Source organism: Bos taurus, chromosome 3, assembly GCF_002263795.3.
Source record: "Bos taurus isolate L1 Dominette 01449 registration number 42190680 breed Hereford chromosome 3, ARS-UCD2.0, whole genome shotgun sequence".
In the NCBI taxonomy this organism is placed as follows: Eukaryota; Metazoa; Chordata; class Mammalia; order Artiodactyla; family Bovidae; genus Bos; species Bos taurus.
The window spans coordinates 48675369-48700415 of record NC_037330.1 but is presented as its reverse complement, the minus strand read 5'-3'; the positions used below and the strand labels follow the sequence as shown (position 1 = coordinate 48700415).

At 43.9% G+C, this 25047-nt stretch overlaps 1 protein-coding gene across 4 annotated transcripts in view; it reads left to right on the top strand.

The window, feature by feature from the left end:
- Positions 1-12972: 12972 nt before the first annotated feature.
- SLC44A3 (solute carrier family 44 member 3) overlaps positions 12973-25047 on the top strand; it is an 88512-nt gene continuing 76437 nt past the window's right edge. The window contains exons 1-5 of one of the 4 annotated variants that reach the window (XM_005204273.5): positions 12973-13080; positions 13535-13642; positions 17093-17235; positions 19697-19833; positions 20745-20838. In XM_005204273.5, coding sequence (XP_005204330.1) covers positions 13054-13080; positions 13535-13642; positions 17093-17235; positions 19697-19833; positions 20745-20838 — 509 coding nt within the window. In that variant the 5' untranslated portion in view covers positions 12973-13053. Of the gene's footprint in view, positions 13081-13238; positions 13329-13360; positions 13450-13534; positions 13643-17092; positions 17236-19696; positions 19834-20744; positions 20839-25047 lie in introns of those variants that run through there. The other 3 variants (NM_001098900.2, XM_005204276.5, XM_005204277.5) reach the window with 3 other exon arrangements.

The window sequence follows — 25047 nt, the reverse complement described above, 5'->3', positions numbered from 1 at the left end:
CAAAGTACTGGAGTTTCAGCTTCAACATCAGTCTTTCCAATGAACACCCAGGACCTATCTCCTTTAGGATGGACTGATTGGATCGCCTTGCAGTTCAAGGGACTCTCAAGAGTCTTCTCCAACACCACAGTTCAAAAGCATCAATTCTTCAGTGCTCAGCTTTCTTTCTAGTCCAACTCTCACATCCACACATGACCACTGGGAAAACCATAGCCTTGACTAGACAAACCTTTGTTGGCAAAGTAATGTCTTTGCTTTTTAATATGCTGTCTAGGTTGGTCATAACTTTCCTTCCAAGGAGTAAGCGTCTTTTAATTTCATAGCTGCAGTCACCATCTGCAGTGATTTTGAAGCCCAGAAAAATAAAGTCAGCCACTGTTTCCACTGTTTCCCCATCTATTTCCCATGAAGTGATGGGACCAGATGCCATGATCTTCGTTTTCAGAATGTTGAGTTTTAAGCCAACTCTTTCACTCTCCTCTTTCACTTTCATCAAGAGGTTGTTTAGTTCTTCTTCACTTTCTGCCATGAAGGTGGTATCATCTGCATATCTGAGGTTATTGATATTTCTCCTGGCAATCTTGATTCCAGCTTGTGCTTCCTCCAGCCCAGTGTTTCTCATGATATACTCTGCATGTAAGTTAAATAAACAGGGTGACAATATACAGCCTTGACGAACTCCTTTTCCTATTGGGAACCAGTCTGTTGTTCCATGTCCAGTTCTAACTGTTGCTTCCTGACCTGCATACAGATTTCTCAAGAGGCAGGTCAGATGGTCTGGTATTCCTATCTCTTTCAGAATTTTCCACAGTTTATTTTACAGTCAAAGGCTTTGGCATAGTCAAGAAAGCAGAAATAGATGTTTTTCTGGAAATTTCTTGCTTTTTCAATGATCCAGCGGACATTGGCAATTTGACCTCTGGTTCCTCTGCCTTTTCTAAAACCAGCTTGAACATCTGGAAGCTCATGGCAGGACCACTCATTGCAGGGTAACCACACCAACCACACATATTGCTCACAAAGAGCCCCCAGGTGACCTCGCAGTACAATAATTTATGTATTCTTGCCTGGAGAATTCCATGGACAGAGGAGCTGGGCAGGCTACAGTCCATGGGGTCACAAAGAGTCAGACATGACTGAGAAACTAACACTCATGCAGCAATGACCTTCTGTCTGCAAGAAAGTTGAGACACACATGCCCCTGCTTGAAGGAGTCACGCTACTTTTTTTCAGTATACCATTTGTCTGTAAAATAGGAGGCTATTGAAGTAAGTAGAGATGTCAAGTCATACAAGAGACAGCAATCTACCTTCTCCCACACTCCAGGCTGTCATAAGCTCTGTGATGTGACAGCTATGCTCTCTGGCAGCCAACATTGACCCGCATCTCCAGAAGCTCTTGGCCAGGAGCACCCCCAGGATGCCTCATCCAGCCCTGTGTGTGGCTCACCCAGCTGTGACCTTGTCTTCTGTCATGTTACTTGAAAACCTCTTTGACCCATAGTAGTTGATCAAATGTGCAGAAGAGTGTGCTCGACCTGCCACACACATATGTATGTGTGTATACACGTCTACAGATAAGCAGAGAGCTGTATATTCAAGGTTTGGGGTACGCTGAGTTGCCTTCAGTGAAAACAGCAGAGGAGAAGAATGTTAAGTTCAGCAGGTAATCTGGTATTTGGAGGCACCCTGTAAGTCTGACCAACAACTTCATGAAGGGCAGCAGGAAGAACACCCATCCGACAGGTCCTGACGGAGGGAACGGACAGCCAGGGAGGCCCTCCTCACAGGAAGTTTGTTGTGTGTGGAGAGCTGGTCCAGCTGGGTCTCCCAGTTCCAAATACCATGTGCTCTATTCTGTGTGTTCAGTGTACAGACAAGGGAAACCTGTGCCTGGGACCAAGAGGTCATCAGCATGTATTTGCTGAATAAATAATTCCCATCAGGCATGTTAAAGTAGTGTTGACACTTAAAAAAGTTAAACTTCAGTTACCTAGACCTGTCATTCACCAATCCAGAATTATCCTTTTCTATTTCACACAATAGAGATGATACCTTATCACTGTCATGCCAACCCATTCACTTTTTAAAAATGGGTTATAGGTTTTTATCGAGAAATAATTGACATATAACACTGCCTAAGTTTAAGGTGTGCAACGTGCTGATTTGATTCATTTATATATTGCAGTATGATTACATTAGCTAACAACTCTGTCGAGTCACAAAATTATTTCTTTTAGGGGATAAGAATATTTAAAACCTAGCCTCTTAGCAACTTTGGAATATATAATGGCACCCCACTCCAGTATTCTTGCCTGGAAAATCCCATGGACGGAGGAGCCTGGTAGGCTACAGTCCATGGGGTTGCAAAGCGTCAGACATGACTGAGAGACTTCACTCACTCATAATCACTATGCTGTGCATTCGATCCCCAGGATCTATTCATCTTCTAGTTGCAAGTTCATGACCTATTTAAGTGTGATTGGCTTGTGAAAGATGAGCCACACATGGGGAAACAGAAAAAAACAGAGCTGCCCTTTCGTTTTGTTTTCCCAATACCCAGCAGACAAATTACAATCACATATCACTCAAGTACTACAGAAATTAAGCTAAGTTAGTACGATTCCAACACTAGTCTGTTGGAAATCATACTCTAGGTCAGAGCTATATTTTTATCTCCCTACAAACAATATGGAGAACTCAGGTATATATATATAGGCTATGCCATGCAACATGTGGGATCTTAGTTCCCCAACCAGGAACTGAATCTGCACTTCTTGCATTGGAAGTACAAACTCATAACCACTGGACCACCAGGGAGGTCCCAGGAACTTGTTTTAAAGACATATTATGCACCCTACCTCCGAAGATTTTTAATTTAGTGGGTCTGGGTGGGCCCAGGAACTCCTCATTTGTTTAACAAACATCCCAGGGGATTCTGTTCTGGGAGCCACTGGAGATGATAAAGCAATGCCACCTGGGTTGAGTACCAAACAGTGGTCCAATACCCACAGTCCCCAAGTCCATTAGCTAATTCAAGGAATAGCACAGGTACACTCTCCTCAGTTGCTATAAAATAACAGAAGTCTGTTTCGCATTTCATTGTTAACCTCGGCTTTTCAAAATTACATAATACTCGATGGAGGTTGGGGCTTCCCTAGTAGCTCAGATGGTAAAGCATCCATCTGCAATGCAGGAGACCCAGGTTCAATCCCTGGATCAGGAAGATCCCCTGGAGGAGGAAATGGCAACCCACTGTAGTATTCTCGCCTGAAGAATTCCATGCACACAGGAGCCTGGTGGGCTGCAGTCCATGGGGTCACAAAGAGTCGGAAACAATTGAACGACTAACACACACAGATGGAGGTTACTGAAACTGTCTTGAGCCAAGATATTTGGTAGGCATACAGTAACAATTTTTCAAATTAGCCACTGATATCACGATTTTAAATATGAGGAAATAGGTTTACAGAAGATAAGAAATTTACCCAAGATAACATAGTGAGTAAGTGTCCAAGCTGGATTTCAAACTCCTAAGTCTGTCCAACCCCAAAGAAAAAGTTATTCCAGACAACTAAATAATGCATCATTTTCAATTCTTCTGTAAGAACTCATGTCCAGTGATTTCGGATATTCTTTACAGGTGATTCATTCATTCCAGTTTCATAGGCTCATAACATACTAAATGTCTTCCATTCTAAGAAAATATTAAGATTTAATAAGAAGAAACATCATTTGAATAACAGTTTTCAGCGGCATAAAACTCTACAGTAAATACGTACATTGAGTGTAAGATGCCTCACAATTTTGGAAATGTGAAAATGCAAAACTAAATAACAACGAGGAAGAGAGGGTAGAATCTGTGGGGGAAAAAAAAACATACTACAATTTATGGCTAGTTTACTATGCAGCCTCTGGCTTACAGCGCCACCTGCTGTAAAAAAGTGGCAACTGCATGGGCCCTCAATGTCCACACTGGTCTGAGGGTTGTTATCTCTTTATCACCTCGTTTCTAACAGTAAGTGCCAGTATCAGATATAATATGTGGCTGTGGAACAAAGGTGAAAATAAGAATAAAAATAAAATTTTAAAGGAGGAAAACTAAAGAGAATGGAAAGAAAAAAGGAAACGAAAGTAGGGAGGCTGTGCCTCCTCACGAATCACTGTGTCATTAGTATCTCTTTTCTTATGCATCAGGTATTCTGCATGTTTGATCTCCAATCTATTTGATTTCTGATCTTACACCGTCTTGCCTTTTTCTTTTCTCAGTCTTTTCAAAGAACAAGCTTTGTTTTTATTGACCATCTCTATTACATTTTCATTTCTACTTCACTTATTTCTGCTCATCTTTGCCATTTGCTTCCTTCTACTTACTTTGGGTTCTTACTTTCCACACCTCTGCCATGTAATTTTAAAGTACAGAATTCCAAAGTGGAAGGAGATAAGACCTGGCCCTCCCCTCTCATTTTATAAAGAGGCCCAGAGGGAACGGGCATTTGCCTAAAATCCTCCAGCTGGGAACAGAGCTTCCACACTCTCCATTCACTGCTTCTCTTCTCACACCACCACTCTCCTTCCTTCTCTCTCTCCTCTCCCATACCTCTCCCTCAGCCCAGAAGAGAAAAAGATAAGATTTTTGGATTGATAAAATTCAGAAGAAATTGATAAATATCTTCCTCAAAAGAGTCGCATGTAAGAACTTAAAAATCAGAGCACATCTGTGTTGGTGGGTTTCCTGTTGTTATAACACAGCGCGTTCAGTTCAAAGGGTGTGTGCGTGCTCAGTCATGTCTGACCCTTTCCAACCCCACGGACCCTTTCCAACCCCATGACCCTTTCCAACCATGGAGCTCCCCAGGCTCCTAGAATACTGGAGTAGGTCACCATTTCCTTCTCCAGGGGATCTTCCTTACCCAGGGTTGAACTTGAGTCTCCTACAGCTCCTGCATTGGCAGGTGGATTCTTTACCACTGAGCCACCAGGGAAGCCCAATCCAAGGGGAGGGCTGCTGATTGAATAAGAAGACGGAAATGTCACAAGTAATCAAACACAGCACAATTTTATAAAACAAAATTCAATCTGCCTTCTAGAAGTTTATGCTGTATTTATAAAAATTCTGATACTTAGATTATTTGGAAAGAAGCAAAAATTGATGGTATCTTAATGAATCGGGTATCAGTGTCAAAATGCAAAGGTAGTCTTACATTCCAGGTTAAACAGATGAGCACTTCTAGCCATAAAACGTATTGAATTGTGGGTAAAAACACTGGTCCTGTAGGGTTAAAAGGGAGCTGAGGTTTTACTTCTGGGCTCACGTCCTGCTACCCCTGGAACTTCAGAAGCCCTGGTGGCCTCGAGGGCCAGGTATCTTCCTCCCTCTGCCAAGATCTTGGATAAGAAAGACTATGAGGTTAGTCATTTACATCTAGTAAGGCGATATTGCTCAAGTGCCCTCTCTAGGACTGTTTGTATTTGAAGTTCTCCTTCAGTGTGAGTTTTCTTGTCTAAGAAATATGAGGTAGCTTTGATCAAGGACGTAGGTATGGGGGGACAAGGGGTTTCCAGGTGCTCAGAAATAATTCCATCCAAGACCCTGAATATTTCAACACAAGTTTGCCATGTCCTCCAAAAATGTGTAGTCCCCAAAAGCACTTCCCAAAGTAGCATTAGAGTTGTTAACACACATACACACACGCACAGTGTGGTCTAGTCTCTAATATACTGGTACACAGTGTGATGCTCTGAGAGGGATATGGAGAATAATACTTCTAAAACATATTCAACCATGAGACATCTTCTTCAAGTAGCATCTGGAGGTCTGTAATGAGTTAAATAATGTCACCGCTCCCCCCAAAATAAAGATGCCTCAACCTGGAACCTCAGAATGTGACTTTACTTGGAATGAAGATAATTATGACATCAATCTTGAGATAAGATCATCCTGGATTGATTAGGGTGGGCCTTGAATCCAATGATGAGTGTCCTGTCAAGAGACAGAAAAAAAGACGCATGGCAACCCAGAAAATAAGGCCACATGAACACGGAGGCAGAGGTTGGAAAGATACAGCCACAAGCCAAGGGACGCTGAAGTCCAGAAGCTGAAAGGAAGGGCTCTCCCCTGCCAGGGCCTTTGGAGTGAGTATGGCCTAGCCAAAGCCTCGACTTCAGGCTTCTAGCCTCCATAACTGTGAGAGAATAAACTTCTGTTGTTTTAAGCCACCAAATGTGTGGTAATTTATTGCAGCAGCCTGGGGAAGTAACACAAGGCCTAACATTCCCCCAGAACATGCAAGAGGAATCAGTTCATAGACTTCCTTCTGCTCAGTCTCCAGCCCCATCAAAGAACCATTCTGAAGGCTTTCTGACGGTATTGCCATTAGAACTCGTTATTCACTGTAAGACAGAAAAAGAAGAAAATGGTTTCTGAAGACATATGTGGACATAATAGGCTTTGGCAAGAGGTATCCTAGAGACAGGAACAACTGCTTGGTAAGAGGAAGTAGGAAGTGTCTCAAAGTCATTCATGGGAAGGCTCTGCCTTGCACAAAAGCAGAAAACTGGGAGGTGAGAGATCTGATTAATATACAAATAACATTATAATTGGACTAAGTGAAAGTCAACAAATGAGAGCAGTCAGCCCCCAGCAGCACAAGCATTTTATCTTCCACAACATTTGAGAACCCTGGGATCTGATCCTTCTGCTCTTTCATATTACAGTCAGAAAGTCTGTGCTGAAATTGATTGTTATGAAGAACCAGTCTCAATTTTAAAACCAAGCATGAAAAAAAATTTTTATGAGTGAAAAAAGTTCCGAACAACTCTATATCATATACCACCATTTTTGTAACATCCCCTAAAAAGCAAAGTAAATTATACAAAGGAACAGGACAATGTGAGGTGAGTATGCTCAAGCAAGAGACTGATAAAATTCAGAGAAACAGTTACCTCTGAGATTGAAGGTTTGGCAGGGGTTGTGTTCAAGGAGGAAGAGCACGGTAATATTCTAACTCTGAGATTGGCTGGTGGGCTCAGAGTGTTCATGTTAACGTGCATTATAACTCATACATGTGACATATATAACATATGTGTTATATACAACTTTATTATGCAATACTTGATACATTTGAAAGAATATATTAACCTAAAATATAAGGGCTTCCTGGTGGCTCAGATGGTAAAGAATCTGCCTGCAATGTGGGAGACCTGGGTTCGATCCCTGGGTCGGGAAGATCCCCTAGAGAAGGGAATGGCTACCCACTCCAGTATTCTTGCCTGGCGAATTCCATGAACAGAGGAGCCTGGTGGGCTACAGTCCATAGTGTTGAAAAGAGTCAGACATGACTGAGCGACTAACACACACAAAATATATATAGCCTTTTACAAGAAAAAAATCAAACTGAAAGCCCCTCAGGGCTTGAGGACAACTGTGTTCCAAAGACCACATTTAGGGGGAAACCTGGCGGCTTGGCGGTCTCCATGGCTCACTTCCCCATAAGAGTTTTCTCACTTGATTCTTGCTGTCTCCACCAAGCCCGGCCGCAAACTTGTCACTCTTGCTCCCAGCTCTTCAGAGATACAAGGATAAAACCAGCCTCTCTTCCTTCCAGTCCTCAGAGCAGAGCAGGCAGGGGAGCATTCTCCAAAAGCTGTCCTAAGTGAGGGTGAATGGGAATGACAGAAGCATAGCAGGACAAGCAACAGCGTGCTGCAGCAAGCCCAGCCCCACACAGTCTGCCCTTAGTCACCACACCCCCTCTGCTTCCCTCCTTCTCTGGCTGGCACCCCTCCTTCAGTCTTGCTACACTGTTTGGGGTTGTCTGTGCAGGCCCATGCATCCAGCCTCTGTCGCTGCTGTGTCCTCTGCCTAGAATGCCCTCCTCACCTTTCCCCGCCTTGCCATATCTCGTTCATCCTTCGCCTCTCCACGCAGGCAGCCTTTTTCAGGAAGGCTTCAGGTAACGTCAACTGGGTGAAGAACCCTTATCATTTGTCTCATATCTCATCACCAACCCCAAGTGAGCATGACCTTGAAGGGGCAAATCTTCCTGCTTGGTGTCTGCACACCTGGAGTTGACCAAGTCCTGGTACAAAGCAAATGCTCAGTCAATCCTTGTTGAAAGGAGATGTGCTAAAATTAGTCAAGATCCCAGAGACCAGATGTCAGTGCAAAGCTCTCAAGGAGAAAAGAAAGACTTTTCTGAGCCTCCAACTTTTTTATCCTGAAACTACTTCAATCCAGCTCCAAAGGGCTGGGACTCCTTTACACACATACCTTTCTTGGCTCCCTTCCCCAATCCCCTTCCCAGCCCCCTGGCCAAATGGCCTTTTGCAACCCCCTTATCTAACAAGGGCATCTTGAATGATTCCCAGACAAACTAAAAAACCAAAGTTCAAACCCAAGACCCCCCGTATCCATCTTATTTCTGGCTTCTAATCTGAGGGATGTCTTCACAACTGATAGGAGAGGCAAGATGAAGAATGATCTGGACCCTCAAGCCTGAGTTGATGGTCACGGTCCCTCTGGAGCCTCTACTAACTGTCTCTTTAATTGAAGTGAAGTGAAAGTCGCTCAGTTGTGTCTGACTCTTTGCGACTCCATGCATTATATAGTCCATGGAATTCTCTAGGCCAGAATACTGGAATGGGTAGCCTTTCTCTTCTCCAGGGGATCGTCCCAACCCAGGGATCGAATCCAGGTCTCCCGCACTGCAGGCCTCTCTAAGGTGAGCCCTAAGTCCTAGAAAAGAAATTTCGTTATCATAGTCTAACACCACAGTATTTTAACAATAGGGTGTCAGACTATGGTTTAAAGGACGCTGGGAACTCGGCCACAGGAGCTGGTGAGGAGAGGGAGGAAGCTTGAGAAAGAGGAATGAAGGGTGGGAAACCAGACCTTTCCCCGGTGCTGGCCCCCAAGCACAGGATCACTAAGACACACCAGCTGAAGCTTAGCTCAAGCCTTAGTCGGCACCTGGAGACCTGACCTAAAGGGTCTCCTTTCAGGTCAGACACCTGAAAGTAAAGCAGGCTACTTGAGAGCTTCCAGTTGCATCTCTGGCTGACTGGGCAAGGAGCAAGAGCCCAGCATCTGTGGAGAGCAGCTAGAAGTTCAGGCAGGTGCCAAAGCCTTTGATAAGAAGCAGAATATCAGGAAAGACAATCATGAGAAACCTAGGATTAGATGGGTGAAGAGGCAGCGTGGGGGAGGGGATACATAGATTCACACAGAAGAGGAGAAAATGCTATGCCCAAAGTGCTACAGAAAAACTGGGGGTCCAAATGGAGTCGAAGAGGAGACTGAGGGGCAGGGGAGCCATGAGAGCTGGCACCTTGGCTATATTAATAGGTTGTGTCTGGAGATATAACTGTCTTAAAGGTCCAGCAGGGGATGTTGCTCCTGAGGAATGGAAGGGGTCAGGCTGAGCCTCGGGGCGAGGCAGTAGGGAGTTAAAATGGAGAGAAGGCAAGTATGTTCAAAAACAGGTACATGCATATAGTACATGTTAGAAGCTTCCTAACTGGAGGCTAGGATGTGGTGTGTGTGTGCACGTGTGTGTGTGTCAGTGTATAACATATAAAAGTAGAGAAAATAATGAACCTCCATCCATGGAGACTTCCCCCAACTTCTGCACAACTGCTGGTCAATCATCTTCCCCCCACACCTCCACCCACTGCCCTCTGCCCTGAATTTTTAGAAGCAAATCCCAGATATTGTATCATTTTGTTAAAGTTTCAGTATGTAAATCTACGAGATAAGGACTTCCCTTTTTTAATATAATTTTATTTATTCTTGGTTGCACTGGGTCTTCGTTGCCACATGCGAGCCTTTCTCTAGTTGTGGCGGGTGGGGGCTACTCTCTGGTTGCAGTGCACAGGCTTCTCATTGGGGCGGCTTCTCTTGTTGCAGAGCACAGGCTCAATAGTTGTGGCGAAAGGGCTTGGTTGTTCCGCCACATATCGGATCTTCCTGGACCAGGGATCAAACCCCATGTCTCTGGCTTTGGCAGGTAGATCCTTTACCACTGAACCACCAGGGAAGCCCAGGACTTTCCTTTATGAATTAACCCCAATGACACCATCGACATCATCAGATCCCCAAATTCCTTAACAGAAATACAAGTTACCAAATATCCAATCAGGATTCACATTTCCCAGATGATCTTCCGAATGGTTGTCTTTCCTTTTATTTTTCCAGTTAGTTTAATCTGGGTCTAAATAATGTCCATACATCATTAGTTAAAATATTCCCCAAGTCTCTTTTAATTTACAGGTTTTCCTTCCCTGTCTTGTTTCTGAAAATTATTTTGCTGCTGCTGCTATTGTTGTTAAAACACTAGGTTGTGTGTATGCAGGAGGTCCCATTCTTGGTTTTGCTGATGGTATCCCTGTGGTGTCATCTGACTTGTTTTCTCTGTTCCCTATATTTCTTATGAATTATAGATTCACGCGAACTCCTCTGACACAACTCTTTCACAGGTGCAGTGTGTTCTTCACCGAGAGGATGCTGATGTCGGGTTGTACCTTTTTTTGTTTCAGAAAACTGTGAGGTCCTAAATTCTATCATTCCTTTGGCACTTAAAAGCCAGAATACTTCTATAAAGAGAAACCTCCTTCATCCGTTACATGATTACCCTGATGAATGGTTCAGGTAGAAGAGACAGGATATGTGCTTGATTCTTTCATTTACCAGTTTTTGATAATGAGTTAGTTCCCTAGAATCTTCTAAAGGCAATCAATGAGGCTTTATTTTTGTTGAGTATTACTGTGAATTTATGAACATGAATATATTTGATGTATTTTAAGGATAGGATGTTTGTAAGATCTTTAAGGTCTGGTATAAGACGGGCCTTTCAATGCAGGCAGCCTGATTAGACTGGCAGGTTTGTCCTTTAACAGTTGAGGATGGGTGGACCCAGCAGGGGGCAGGTTTGAAGTGAGCCGTGAATGGCACAGTCCTGTGAGCAACCAGTTGACTGATGTATGGTTCTGAGGAGAAGCTGTAATTCTGACGAGAATTACTTGAGTAGTCAATCTATTGCTCCAAAAAGTGGATTTTTAAGAAATTCCTAAAACAATAAAAATATTTGGCTTGAGACTTGCCCTTTAAATCTGAGGTTTATTTCCTTCTTTACACCTTGAAATTTATTCCCATTGTCTTCAAATATTTCTTCCTCTCTGTTTTTATATCATTCCCTTTCTATTCTAGTTCTATTCTTGATATTAATTAGAAATTTTAAAAATAGCTGCCTTATTTGCTGGCAAACTGCTGAAACTACTCTTTCCAATCACTGATTCCTCTTCAGCTACATCTGCTGCCGCTGCTGCTGCTAAGTCGCTTCAGTCGTGTCCGACTCTGTGGGACCCCATAGACGACAGCCCACCAGGCTCCCCCGTCCCTGGGATTCTCCAAGCAAGAACACTGGAGTGGGTTGCCATTTCCTCCTCCATCAGCTACATCTAGTCTATGGTTTATCCATATTATTGATAGAGAATATTCATTCTATTATCATATTCTTCATGTTTAATGTTTCTATTCATTTTAGTTTCATGATTTTTTCCTGACCTATATTGCTATTGTCATTCTCACTTTCTTAAATATATTTATCATGCTTATTTAAAAATCTTGGTCCATCCGTTTTAATTATTCAATTATTATTCAATTATTCAATGTATTTCAGATGGCATACATTGTCCAACTGTTGTCATTTTATGGTGGTGTACCATAGACTACCATATGGTAGTCTAGTTATTTGGCCTGTGAATTCATGTCCTCTTGGAATTTCAGCTCCTCTGATAAACAGGTATCCAGAAGGCCCAGGACTTAGGAGTGGGAGGCCGCTGATGAGCCCAGAACCAAAGTCTCAGGCACAGGAGAGCCACTGTGTGTCCCTCCCACTCCCTGGCTACACCAGATCACGCCCCAGCCAGGTTTCTGCCCTCAGGGAGAAGCAGGGCTGAAAAGAAACCCTAACCTGGCAGCCCTGGGTGTGTGCGTGGAGGGAGGAGAGAGTGAAAGGGGGGCAGGGGCCCACCTTCAGTGTTTAATGTCCCACCCCAACAGCACTTCTGTGTTGGTCAGCTATTCCCAGGGAGGACTCCCACCAGTGGCTTCTGAGTTGTTACCATTTCTTCTGTGAAGAGCGATCACTGGGACAGAGCGGCGAAAGCAGAACCTGAAGTCTGGTTCATCCCACCTAACTTTGTGGCGTCTCCTCCTGCCACCCACCTTCTACATGTTCACAGACTAAGGCAATCCTTAGATTCCCCAGCCTTTTAATTTCTTTTTTACTTCCCAGAACCTGCGGTTCCTCCAGCTGCTTTAGTTTCTCCACGCGTCGTGGGAGAGCAGCCCTGGGCCGCATCCTGGTGTTAAGAGAACCACCTTGACAACCCCTCGAGTCTCGGGGTTCAGCTCTCCTAGCTCTACAGTTTGCTGTCTGTGTGTCCCCGAGCAAATTACATGGCTACTGTCCGTGCCTCGTTTTGCCTCATCTGTAGATTGGGGCAATGGTAGTTTCTGCCTGGTTGACTCTTTAATAGTGCCTTTGAAAGCGGTTAGAACAGAACCCGGTACAGGGCAAGGGCACTCACCTGTTAGCTATGTAGATGTAATTCGGCATTCCACCGTGGCCCGCCCTCTGCAATGGTTTCCTGAGACTTTTCTTGCTCTCTGCGTAGCCGCAAGCTAATCAGGCCCCAGCGGGGGCGCGCGCAGGGTCGTGGCGGGGCCAGCGGGGCCCTCACACTTCAGCGGGCTACACGGGCAAGTCGGGAGTCGCACCGCGCGGTGGTTTAGGCGAGCGGCGAAGAGCCCCGGCCTCGGGGGAGGTGCGAGGGGACTCGCGAGGACCGCCGGGTGCACCCGAGCGGCTCCGGGTGCGCGCGGGGGCCGGGGGCCGCTCAGGATGGCGCACAGGGCGAAGTCCGTGGCGCCCGGAGGCTGCCGCGGGGCGGCGCTGCGCCCCTTCTCGCCGGTCAGCCGCCGGGCCCCGAGCCGGCCCGCCGCGGGCTCAGCGAGGGCTCCCAGTGCGCGGCCCCCGGCGCGAAGGGTAACATGCAGTGCCTCGGAGCGGAGCACCTGGTAAGGCCCGCACCTGGCCCCAGGGGAGGGATCGCGCGCGGGGAAGGCTCGGGCCCCTCCACGCACCTGCCCCGCGGGGACGCTTCCGCCTCCCGGGATCCCGCGGACCGACCTCCCGCCCCTGCGCCGCCGCGTCCCGGGGGCACCTAGCGGGGTAGACCTCGGACCCACTCGGCTGCTGGGGCGGAGGCTCGGGAGAGGCTGGCCTCCAGGCGCCAACTTGGGGCTGCCTCTAGGTGCGCCTCCAGGTAAGGACTCGGCGGCTGGGAACTTATCCGCTCCGCACACAGCAGGTGTTGCAAAGGCTTCGCGAACGCTTCAGGCGGCCACGTTTAAAAAAAAAAAAAAGTTACTTTGAACAGTCTTCGAGTAAGTTTGGGCTCATTTTCTAGCTCGGGACCTAAATATATGATTATCCTCTTTTCCTAAACACTCTTCCTTCTTTTTCTGGAAGGATTCCGCAGAAAGAATCCCCACGCAAAGACAGTGGCGACCTCAGATTTATAGGAAATGCACAGATACGGCATGGTTGTTCCTGTTCTTTCTCTTCTGGACTGGTTTGGTAAGTGTGGGTGCCTGGCAGGGAAGAGGCCAGAGTGTGGGGGGTGTGTGTGTGTGTGTGTGTCCCGAAATAGCTGTGCCCCAAATATAAATCGCGTCCCTGGGCGGGGGTGAAGTGAGGTGGGGGTGAGGGTTCCAGGTGGTACCAGGTAACAGGTTGTGTCGCGGCTAGAGACGTTTGCCACAGAGCAAACAGCAGTTCTCAGAAGTACCAGTCAGGTATCTCTTAACCTTTTAGGCTCAGTAGATTGGAGAGGTGGGCTTATTACTATGGGGCACTTCTAACACAAGACGCCATTAGGAAATGAGAACCACCGTCTGCAGTGGGATTGCCATTCAATAGGCCTCTTAGTACCAGCCCACTGAGGGGGAAGTTCTTTTACCATCTGGTCTCAGTCCCCCGAATAAAATGTTCCTCTCACAAAGGGATATCCAGGTAAGCCTAGAAATAAATTCCTCTTACTTTAGCTGAGTGTAACATGCTCTTGGAATGTTGTGTTTAGCAGCTAATAGGTAAACAAGCCTTTGCTATAAACCCTCTAGTTGGATAGGTAATAAGGTTTTTGCCCACTCTAGTTACCAGGTGTGTGTGATTGCTGATAGACCTTCCATTTTAGTTCTGGAAGAGTCTCTTGGAAGCTGAACCTTGATGCTTTTATAACTTATTTTACAGTTGTATGTAACAGCAGAAAAAGGCTCACTCGAGTTCTTAAAAGATCATGTTCATGAAATCATCCATTTCAGATGGAGGCATGCTGTTTCTTCATGGTAAATGATTTTAAAGCCTGACGGTGGCTACCACGTAATTACCTTTGTTGAAAAGACTTAAATTTGAATAAACCCTAAAATATGAATCTCTTTCCAAGCTAGAAAGGCATTTACTCACTTGACTTACCGACTGGTTTCACACAGATAGGTGAATAATAGGCACAGTGGAAGGCTGGACCTTAAAGGCATAATCAAATGTTCTGTGTTGCCTCTATAATGACCCTTGGAGCTCTTCTCTAGGAGTTGGGAAAAACTATAACACCTCCTCTTAAACTTTCCACAGATGCTGGTGTTTCTTTCTGGGTCTGCTGTTGTATAAATGCAGGGAGCAGCTGTTCTGCCAGTTCCTGGCTACTTTGAACTTGGACTGTTAATGATCTTCCCTAGCCTCTCCACAGCTCAAACCCAGTGCCTAACTATCAAACCTTCAGCCAGCAGTTGTCTGGGGAAAGGATTTATAGATGGCCCATCACAGCCCAGAGAACTAAGAACCATCCTAGAGGTGGCACAAAGCTGGAAATGGCTTCAAATTTACATATCATTTGCAAAATAAATCTGAAAACTTCAATGTACCCATGTTCTCTTTGCTATATTAAATTTGAGTAATGATAGTTCTTCCTTAGGTGACTAGCTTTTATATCTTTTGCAATATTTTTTTAAACCACAGCCAAGAGGGCAAGGATGTTATTCTGCCTCTGCCGTTCGGCTTTCTGGTCTTTGTTATGACATCCTGACCAGGAACACAGCCCATGCTGGATGGAATTATTGATGGTGCTGTCCTGAGCTGGGGCTGAACAAAGGAGGTTTGGGGTGAGGGACCAGAATTATGAACCGGGACAGTCTATTGCAAACAGAATGAGTGCCAGCCTTTCTTTATATGTGCATAGACAGAACAGAACCCGCTCAGTTCTGGGCCATCTCTGCCTGTGCTCCCTCCCCAGTGTCCTCTCCCACCTTGCCTTTTCTTACTCTTCCACCAAGACTCCTTTTTCCATATCTTCCCACAATTGACTGAAACCTCCTTGATAGCTCCACCGTAATTGGTATACCCACCTACTGTTTGGAATTGCAATTGTGTGTTTGAAGTTGAAAGAAAATTTTAATGGTTTAATGTGGTAGTGTGACAGGGACTCAGGATTATCCAAACCTCCCTCCAGCCACCAGCCCCTCCCACCAAAAAAACCCTTCGCCTCCTGGGCAGGAGCTCCCCTTTATTATTAGACCTCTGCTGATCTGGGTGGAAGACCAGGACCCCTGTCCTCGCTCTAAGTCTAAAACCAATCAGAATCTGACCACACTCCGAAAGGAAGAGCAGGAAGGGGACCAACTGAGGACTCGGTCAGCCGACAGTGCCAGCCACAGGGGCACACACCCACCCCCCACCTGAAGCCTGAGAGTAAAGGCTGAGGGACCTGTCCGCGTGCACAGGTGACGCACTCGTCCTGGAGTCTGACCTCAAGGTTGAGGAGGTGCTGGTAGAACAGGTGTGGCAGAGGCCCTCCTTCCCTGGGACATCAGAAGGTTCTCAGCCCTGAGCCCTGCCCATCTTCTAGGCTGAGTTCCCTGGGGGCTCGATTTTGTTTCCATACCCCTTAGTGGGCACTTTAAGACTGTTATTTTGATTCCTGAATTAGTAATGAATGTAAAGTATCTGACACGTAATTGACTTTGGGAATATGTACTTTTGGAACATCTGGTACCACAGTTATTTTTTCCAAATATTGAATGGTATTTTCTGTATTACAGATTGAGAAATTTATGGTACTAAGCTTATATTATGGGAAGATACAGATTCAATCTGAGTAGAGGGCCCATCAATGCATATTAAGGGACTAGTCACTTGAGCTGAAATTTTAAATATTCCACATTCATTACAAAATTGGACAAAAGTGACTACAGATTGCATGATGTTCTTGTCCAGCAAAATTCCTGAGATTCCTTCTGTATTTTAAGCACTTATGCCAAAGCACCATTCTCTCACTTGTTACAGACAGTATTTTGGTATTTTTCAACTGTGTTGCTTCTACCCCTGAAGATCAGAGTCCCCTAAATACAAGATAAAAATCAAAGTGGAAGAGGAAGTAGGAGGAGAGAGAGGTGGAAGGGAGGAAAGGTGCATGGCTGGATAGAACCTCAGGGAAAGAAGCAGAGCCCCAGTGCCTTAGATAAAACAAGGGGCAAACGTTTGAGTTATCCTGGTGATCTTAGGCAAAAAGAGAAAATGACAGACTCTTGGGGAAGAAGGGGAGAAGGCAGAGAGGAATCTGCTTCAGAGTTTTAGAATAGTGTCCCTCCGTAACCTGTTAAAGCAAGTACTAGAGAAGCAGCACCCTCATCGGCGGTCCTCAACCTTATTGGCACCAGGAACTGGTTTCATGGAAAACAGTGTTTCCACGGACGGGGATGGAGATGGTTAGGGGATGATGCAAGCATAGTATATTTATTGTGCACCTTATTTCTCTTATTACATCAGCTCCGTCACAGGTCGTCAGGCATTAGATCATGGAGGCTGGGGACCCCTAATTGATCTGACTTGCTGGTGTCACTGCTGAAGGAGGGAAGTGCATTCGTGCTGGGGAGATTTGATTTTACCAGGTTCCATTTTATATCAGCATTCAAGGATGTGGGGGGCTGCTTTCCAGCCCTTTGGCCAGGCTTTCACGTGCCACTTGGGTTTTGCCAGGTGTTCATCATGGGCTACTCAGTGGCGGCTGGAGCCACAGGAAGACTCCTCTTCGGCTACGACAGCTTTGGGAATGTGTGTGGCAAGAAGAACTCCCCAGTAGAAGGGGCTCCTCTTTCAGGGCAGGATATGACTCAAAAAAAGTAAGTGTTGAAGTAAGTCCTCAACCTACAGAGGGGCTAGGTTTCACAACTTCGTATAAATTAGTCATTTTGAGCCTGGAAACTGTTTTCCTGCTCAAAACTCTATCAACCCAACTCATAAAAGGAAATTTTGAAGTGGTAGTAAGGACACAGGTTTTAGTACCAGCCAGTCCCAAGTTCAAATTCAATCCTTGCTGCTTTTCAGCTGTGTGACCTTGAGCAGGGTACTTAACTTCTCTGAGCTGAATTTTTAGCTTTTAAAACCAGTTATTATACCTATCTCATAAGGCTGTTTTCAGGATCCACTGAGACACTGTATGAGCTAAGGCTTAATAAGTGTTAATTGTCACTATTATTATCCATTATGTGTGTGTGTGTGCGTGTGTGCTTAGTCATGCAGTCGTGTCTAACTCTTTGCAGCCCCATGAACTGTAATCCACAAGGCTCATCTGTTCGTGGAGTTTTCCAGGCAAGAATACTGGAGCAGGTTGCCATTTCCTCTTCCAGGGGATCTTCCCAACCCAGGGATTGAACTTGCATCTCTTAAAGTCTGCTGCATTGGAAGGCAGATTCTTTAGCACTAGCACCACCTAGGAAGCATTATTATCTACAATGTATCAGAATCATGTTACTAACTATACACCAAACACAGTATTGTTTCTATGTGGAATACCTCTCAGTCCCACCTGGGGATGCTGAGAACCTGTGTCCCACTCCCTCCCCAGCCTACACGCTCAGCTGTGTGGCTCTGTGGTGCCTACTCTTATACCCCAGACTCCAAAAGGGAAACCAAAAGGGGAGAGAAGAGACAGGAATCCCCCAAGGGGAGAGAAATCCCTGGCCTTGATTTCCTAAGATGGGTAAGGCCTTATAATAACTTCAAGACTTGATAATCAAAAGCAGCTCCTAGGAAAGACATCTTAAGTGTGTAAGGTCCTGGGTATAAGTTTGGAGTCACCAAATACAGATCCCAGAGCAGGCCTCTTCTACCCCTGAATGTTGCTTTCGAGTAAGGGGCTTTGGATTGCTGGAAATGGATTGCCCCGGGGCCATTTCCCCCCACATTTGTGTGTGTCATTCACAAAGAACACAGGGAGGATGGGGCTTCCCAGATACACCTGTGCTTCTCTTTGGACACTATTCATAGTGCAGTGCTGGAAATAGTCATCCTCTTTGAAATGAAAAGTATATATTTTATTAATAGCCAAAAGGTAGAAGCAACCAAGTGTCCAGCAGATGAATAGTAAACAAAATGTATGTACATATAATGGGATATTTTTTAGCCTTTTTAAGGAAAGAAATTCTGACACATGCTACAACATAGATAAATCTTGAGGATATTATGATAAGTGACATAAGTCAATCGCAAAAAGATAAATATTTTGATTGCACTTATATGAGCTGTCTAGAGTAGTCACATTCATAGAGACTGAAAGTATAATGGTGGTTGCCAAGATTTGGGGATGATGAATTATTATTAGTGGGTACAGAGCTTATTTTACAAGATGAAAAGATTCTTGTGGGACGGTGGGTGGGGTGGGTGGTAGTGATGGTTGTACAACAATGTGAATGTAGTTCATGCCACTGCACACATAAAATCTTTAAGATGGTAAAATTTCATGTGTATTTTACTGCAATTTTTAAAACTTAATAAAATAAGTAGAATAAAGTGTATAGTTATCATACACTTGAGAAATCTGTTCCCCCATCTCCTGTTACACCACCCCCCCAACCCCAGTTGAGGGAAAAGAAGCTTCTGGGAACCCTTCTCCAGGTCTCTATGCTGGGGGACTGCCTACAGGGCTCTTGACCTGACATTGCTCTGATCTCAGCAGCCCGGATAAGTGTAGGGCATGGGTCTGGGAGCTGCCGCTGCCTGCCCTCACGTGACCTCGTTAATGGCAACAAGCAGTTTTGTTCTTGTGCCCAGTGGCTGGGCAGCTGCAGCAGGAAGGGTCTCGAGTTTCCTGGCTCAAACTGGGAGGCGGGGGAGGGGTAAGCCTTTAATTCACAGCCTCGGCCTCCTCCTCTCCCCTTCTCACTTCCCTGGGTTGAGCTGTTCTCTGAGATATAGTTGAATACACTATGCTTTCTGTGGACGTCACAAGTCATTCATGCACTGGCCTCACCTAGCAAAGCCGGGGTAGTGTTATCAGTCCTTTCTGTTTCTCAGCGACTTCCTCGGAGAATGCCCTAGTGTTATCAGCATCCCAGAAAATGCTGAATCTGAAAGAGGGAAGTTTTGTTAACATTTGAATACAGCTCCCAAACTGTACAACTCCATAGATGACCCCAGGTGGGCATAATACTTGTTAAATTATGCAGGAAGTATTTGATGATGAAAGTTGGCCTTAATTATTCCCATGTTTGATAGCGTGTGGGTATCATTTAAGTCCCACAATTAAACTCAACGACAGGAAATGCTCTACGACATTCTCCTTCTGTTTCATCTACCTCCTAGGCACGTGTTTTTTATGAATTCCTGCAACCTGGAAGTCAAGGATGTGAGGCTCAGTTCCACCGTTCTCTGTGTATCCAGTTGTCCTGAAGAGCAGCTTGATACCCTGGAAGAGGTCCAGCTCTTTGCAAACACCAGTGGTGGGTACCAAAGGATGGGGCCTCTATTCCCCCTAAGGCTGGGGATCGTGGCAGGGTAACCTGTATAGACATAGATGAGATCATCTGCCTTGCCTCTGCTTCTCTGCGAAGTGGGAAATTGTCCTTCCTTGTGGGTGCCTCTCCTTGTGTAGAAAGGGCCATAAACATTTTCTCCTGAGCTTAATTGCATTCAGGTTTATCTGGAATTCATCTGAAACCCTAGCTGTTCTCTGCTCACTGCCAGGGTCTGGTCTGCTGTTGAAAGTGGGAGGAAACAGCAGACATTGAGGGCCTGAAGGCAGGGTCAGACGGAGGTCAGAGAAGTGCGCTTGGCAGGTCGAGTCCTAGAGAGGCACCCACAGGCTTCAGATTGAATTGCCGACAAGTATGTTCTTTCATTAAAATATTTGGGCTGTGGGTAGTTTCACTGACCAGTGGGACAGTTGTACGTTGTTGCAAAAGCACTTATGTAACTTGCTCTGAGCCTGCTTTTCAGATTTATATTTTAAGGATTAAACAAGCAAAGGGAAGTAAGAAATTCGAGGCAGCCCACTGCAAATTTCATCTGCCTGAGAAGTGGGGTGCCAGATTTTTAAAAATTATTTGCAAGACTGGGTTAAAAATATCAAGCCTATATAATAAATCATCTTCAAATCATTTTGTTACCAATCATTTTATAACTTTTGAATTTGGCATTTTGGGGAGAGGAAAGGAGAGAACCTGATTTGATCTTAACTGGATGCTTATTGTTTTTGTCTCTAGGACACCCAGAGACCTGTTTTCTAAATCTGAGTGGTTTATTCTATCTTTTCCAAAGTTGGGTAAAATGACTATGGTTTCTTTACTAGCTCCCCTAAAGAGATAAGTACAATGTAGGAAAATGGTATAGGCTGTGTGTTTTCTGCTTCCAGGGTCCTTCCTGTGTGTTTATAATTTGAATTCCTTCAACTACACCCAGATTCCAAATGCAGACTTGCTGTGCCCCAGGCTACCAGTTCCCCCAAGGTAAGAGCTTTCAAACGTTTTCCTTATCCATTAACAAAACTTATTGGGTACTTGGTGAGAGTCTCTTACTCTTCTCCATAAGAAGCAGGCCTTGGGGGGCAAGGCCAGATGGTCAACACACCTTTTTTCTCAGTGAGAATAGAAAACAGGTCCTTCTCGAGAACATCACTCAGCAAGCTGCTTTCACAGTCTTATTCATCCCTATCGACTAGGGCAATCCCTGGCACAGAGGAGGGCTCCTGTAATTAAAGCTCTCAGGGTGAAGCAGTAGTTGCCCTGCCGTGATTAATGGCTCACATGTGAGCCATGGAGAAGGCTGAGGGGGGAAATGCAATTAATTACCACCACCACCATCGGGATGCTGAGAGGTACTGAAGGAGGACTTGGGTTTATTTTGCATTACCATTCTTTTGAAAATTATATGTTTACAGTGAATGAGACCTTTGTGCAAAATCCCTTCAAGATAATCACAATTTAAGTAGAACCAAGGCATTATGCCAGCTCCCTCGGATAATGTTCATCAAACTTGTGGTCAGGATTCCCGGTAAGAAATGTATTACATCACAACTCCAGTATACACATATCTTCATACATACTGATGTATATGGAAACAAACAAAGTCTCACAAAACAAGACTTCTTCCTTACTAATAGTTCCTAGTCTGTTTCAGTTTTTTAAAAAGTAATATATTTTATAATCTTCTAACAGCTTGAAAAATGCTGAGATAGCAGGTTCTAAGACAAATGAGTAGATTTTAACCGAACAGGGGGAAGAATATAGGTAACCGTCCTTGTGTCCTTTTCCAAAATACTTTGTGTTATAAGTAATTGAAAGAGGAGAGAATTATTTCCAGAGGAGAATACCTGTAATACCTTATTTTTAAAAATCTGATTTCTTATTAGATGTCATAAACATATCTCAATGAAACATAACTAAATCCAGAAAAAACTAACATATTCCAGTAACTCAAACAAAAATGATTTAATATATGGAGAGAAGGTTTTTTTCAACTTTATACCCTTTGCCCACATCTCCCCTTCCACCCCCACCCTGTGGGTACTGCATTCTGTTCTCTGCTTCTGTGAGATAAACTATTTTAAATTCCACATATAAATGAGGTCATGCAGTGTTTGTCTTTTGAGAAGGATTTTTTAAAGAACACTATTTGTGTTCTGGGCCTGAAGAAGGAATTGAAAGCGAATAGAATATTTAAGGCTGTAATTTAACCATAGTTGAATAAAGCCTCCTCCTACTATCAATGGGATGATTACTGTAATTCCCTGGGAAGCTTATATCTTGATATTGGTGATAATAACAAACATTTATTGAGTCTGATGCTTGCCCAAAAATTACCATATACTTTTCTAAGCTCTTAACCTGTGTTAATGTACTGGGACCTCATAAAACTTGTGTGTTGTAGATATTTCCATCCCTATTTTATGGCTGAGAAAGCTGTTGCAGAGGCAGGTTGAAGTTATACAAGTGGAAGAGCTGGCATTCAAACCCAGACTGCATCCACATTGGTTCCTGTAACTCTAAGCAAACAGGTCTTTGTTGGTTGTATTTTGTCTGGCAAATAGCCTAAAGGGCTCACAGCAAGCTGGGGAGGGGATGGCGGGGTTGGTCCTGTACCTGTGTCCCCGGAACACCATCTTTTCTATGTCCCAAGCCAGTCTTAGTCCTTTCACCCCTTAAGTGCAGACCTTTCCAACGCTTAGCTTTTCAAGTGAAGACAAAACTGCTGATGACTGGTTTTTCTTGGATGGAGTTAGGGAGATAAAAAGTAGCCTTGAGGGCTCCATTTCCTTTTCCTACACAAGCAAGTAGTTGTTTTAAGATGGAAATTATCATATTTTATCATGGAAGAGCAGTGCCAAGAGTGAAAAGCTTGAAAACATGAGAAGTGTGACCATACAGCCAAAGAACGTTTTCTAAATACTTCTCTCTGACTAAACCAATTGTTTCTTCTTTCTGGGTTGATCATGTGAGGTATAACATACCCTTTTAGAGCAATGACTGAGTATTGAGAAGGTTTGTATACCTAGGAACAAGCTGCTAAGAGCAGTGAAAAAATACTGCAGATAACAAGCAAGCATATCTTTTTCCTTTTGGTGTCCAATGTAATATTGTATTTTGAGTCCCCACCCCCCATTAGATTTTAGATTTAAAATCTAAAAGGCTTGGGTTTTTCCCTCTAGTAAATTCTATTTCTAGCCTCTCACATAGGAGCCTGTGCATGTCACTGCATTGTTTGCTTGAATAAATTCTATGTATAGGGTCATCTAAATACACAATCAGCTTTCTAGATAGTTCCCTGTGTATTTGAGTGGCTTTCCTGGTTGGGGAGGAAAAACAGAAGCAGGGAAAAAACCAGCGTTTGTGGACCAATAGACACACCCCCTGCCCCAGCCAATGACGTACTCATTAATATGCATCTGGCTGGTCCGCAACCTACCAGGGATGATCCACACTTTACATGCCTCCCTCCATCATTCTCAGAACTAAGATGGAATCAGCATAGGGCAATTAAATGCCTAAAAAGCACAATAGTTAACAAGCCACGTTGTCAAAATTAGGGTCTTATGGAGAATTCTGTTTGGGGAAAAACAAATAAAATGACATGAAATCTTTATCTGATCTTATTTTTTGAAAACACTAAATAAAAATTCAGAAAGCATTTTCTTTCAAAACAATTCAGATTCTTTGGTGTTAAGACTGTTTAGTAACAGAAAAGAAAAAAATTCAAAATTTAAACACTGGAAAGCAGGAGTTAAAATTTATATGTGGTAAGATATACATACTGCTATATATGCCCTAGGTCCCAAGGGTTGCAAAGAGTCAGATGTGACTTAGCAAATGAAGAACAATGTGGTAAGAAAATTAATTGAAAAACAACAAATGATAAGAACTGAGGTAGCAGGGAACAAGATTAATATACTGAAATCTGTAGCATTCATATGTTTTTTGAGAAGTCTGCTTTTATCACAGCAAGAAAAAGTATATACAAAAAAATGCCTAGAAATTAACAAGACCGTATAAGAACCACAGGATGAAAGCTTACATGTGTTTCTGAGGTACAAAGTAATCTTGAACAAATAGGAAGATAGAATGGCTTCTTGATGGTATGGCTCAACTTGATAAAAATGTTACTTCCCTCTACAGTATTTAAGATGTTATTTCTAAGTTGAAAAATACAGGTTTATCATTGATTAAAATAAATATAATAGAATTTTTTCAGTAGCTAGATAAGCTGATTTGAATGTCTGTAAGGAAAAAAATTCTCTTAAATGACCATGAAAAATCTGAAGAAAACAATGAAGGAAAACCAGTCCTTCCAGTTTTTAAAACATAATGTTTAATAATTGAAATACTGTGGTACTAGTTCATACGTAGAAAGGTCAGTGAAAGATATTATATAATCCAAGAATAGGAATTCTTACAAGAATTTAGTACATGATAAAAAATGGCATCTCAAATCAGTGACAGAAACTTGGACTATTCAACAAGTGGTATTGGGACAGCTGGGTAGGAATCCAGAGGGAAAAACTGGATCTATACCTCATGGCTTATATGGATAAATTCCAAATAGATTAAAGATCATAACTTACAAAGTGAAATCAGAAAGTACTAGAAGACAGGGGAGAATTCTCTTATAACCTGGAAGTAAAGAAGGCTTCTCACTATGACTTAAAATTCAGGAGACATAAAACTAAAAAGTCAGTAAATTTGGCTACATTAAAAAGAAACATTTCTGCATGACAAAATAGTAGAAGCAAAATTAACAGGCAGATAAGTTACAATTCATATAAAAAAAGATTGATCTCTAATTTATGAAAGGTCTTACTAATCAACTTTTAAAACACCAGTATCACAATATAAAACTGAAAATGAGAATATGAATAGATGCTTCAAAGAAAAGTGCTGGTGCTGCTAAGTCGCTTCAGTCGTGTCCGACTCTGTGCGACCCCATAGACGGCAGCCCACCAGGCTCCCCGTCCCTGGGATTCTCCGGGCAAGAACACTGGAGTGGGCTGCCATTTCCTTTTCCAATACATGAAAGTGAAAAGTGAAAGGGAAGTGGCTCAGTCGTGTCCGACTCCCAGCGACCCCATGGACTGTAGCCCACCAGGCTCCTCCATTCATGGGATTTTCCAGGCAAGAGTACTAGAGTGGGGTGCCATTGCCTTGCAGTATTTTTTAAAGATACTA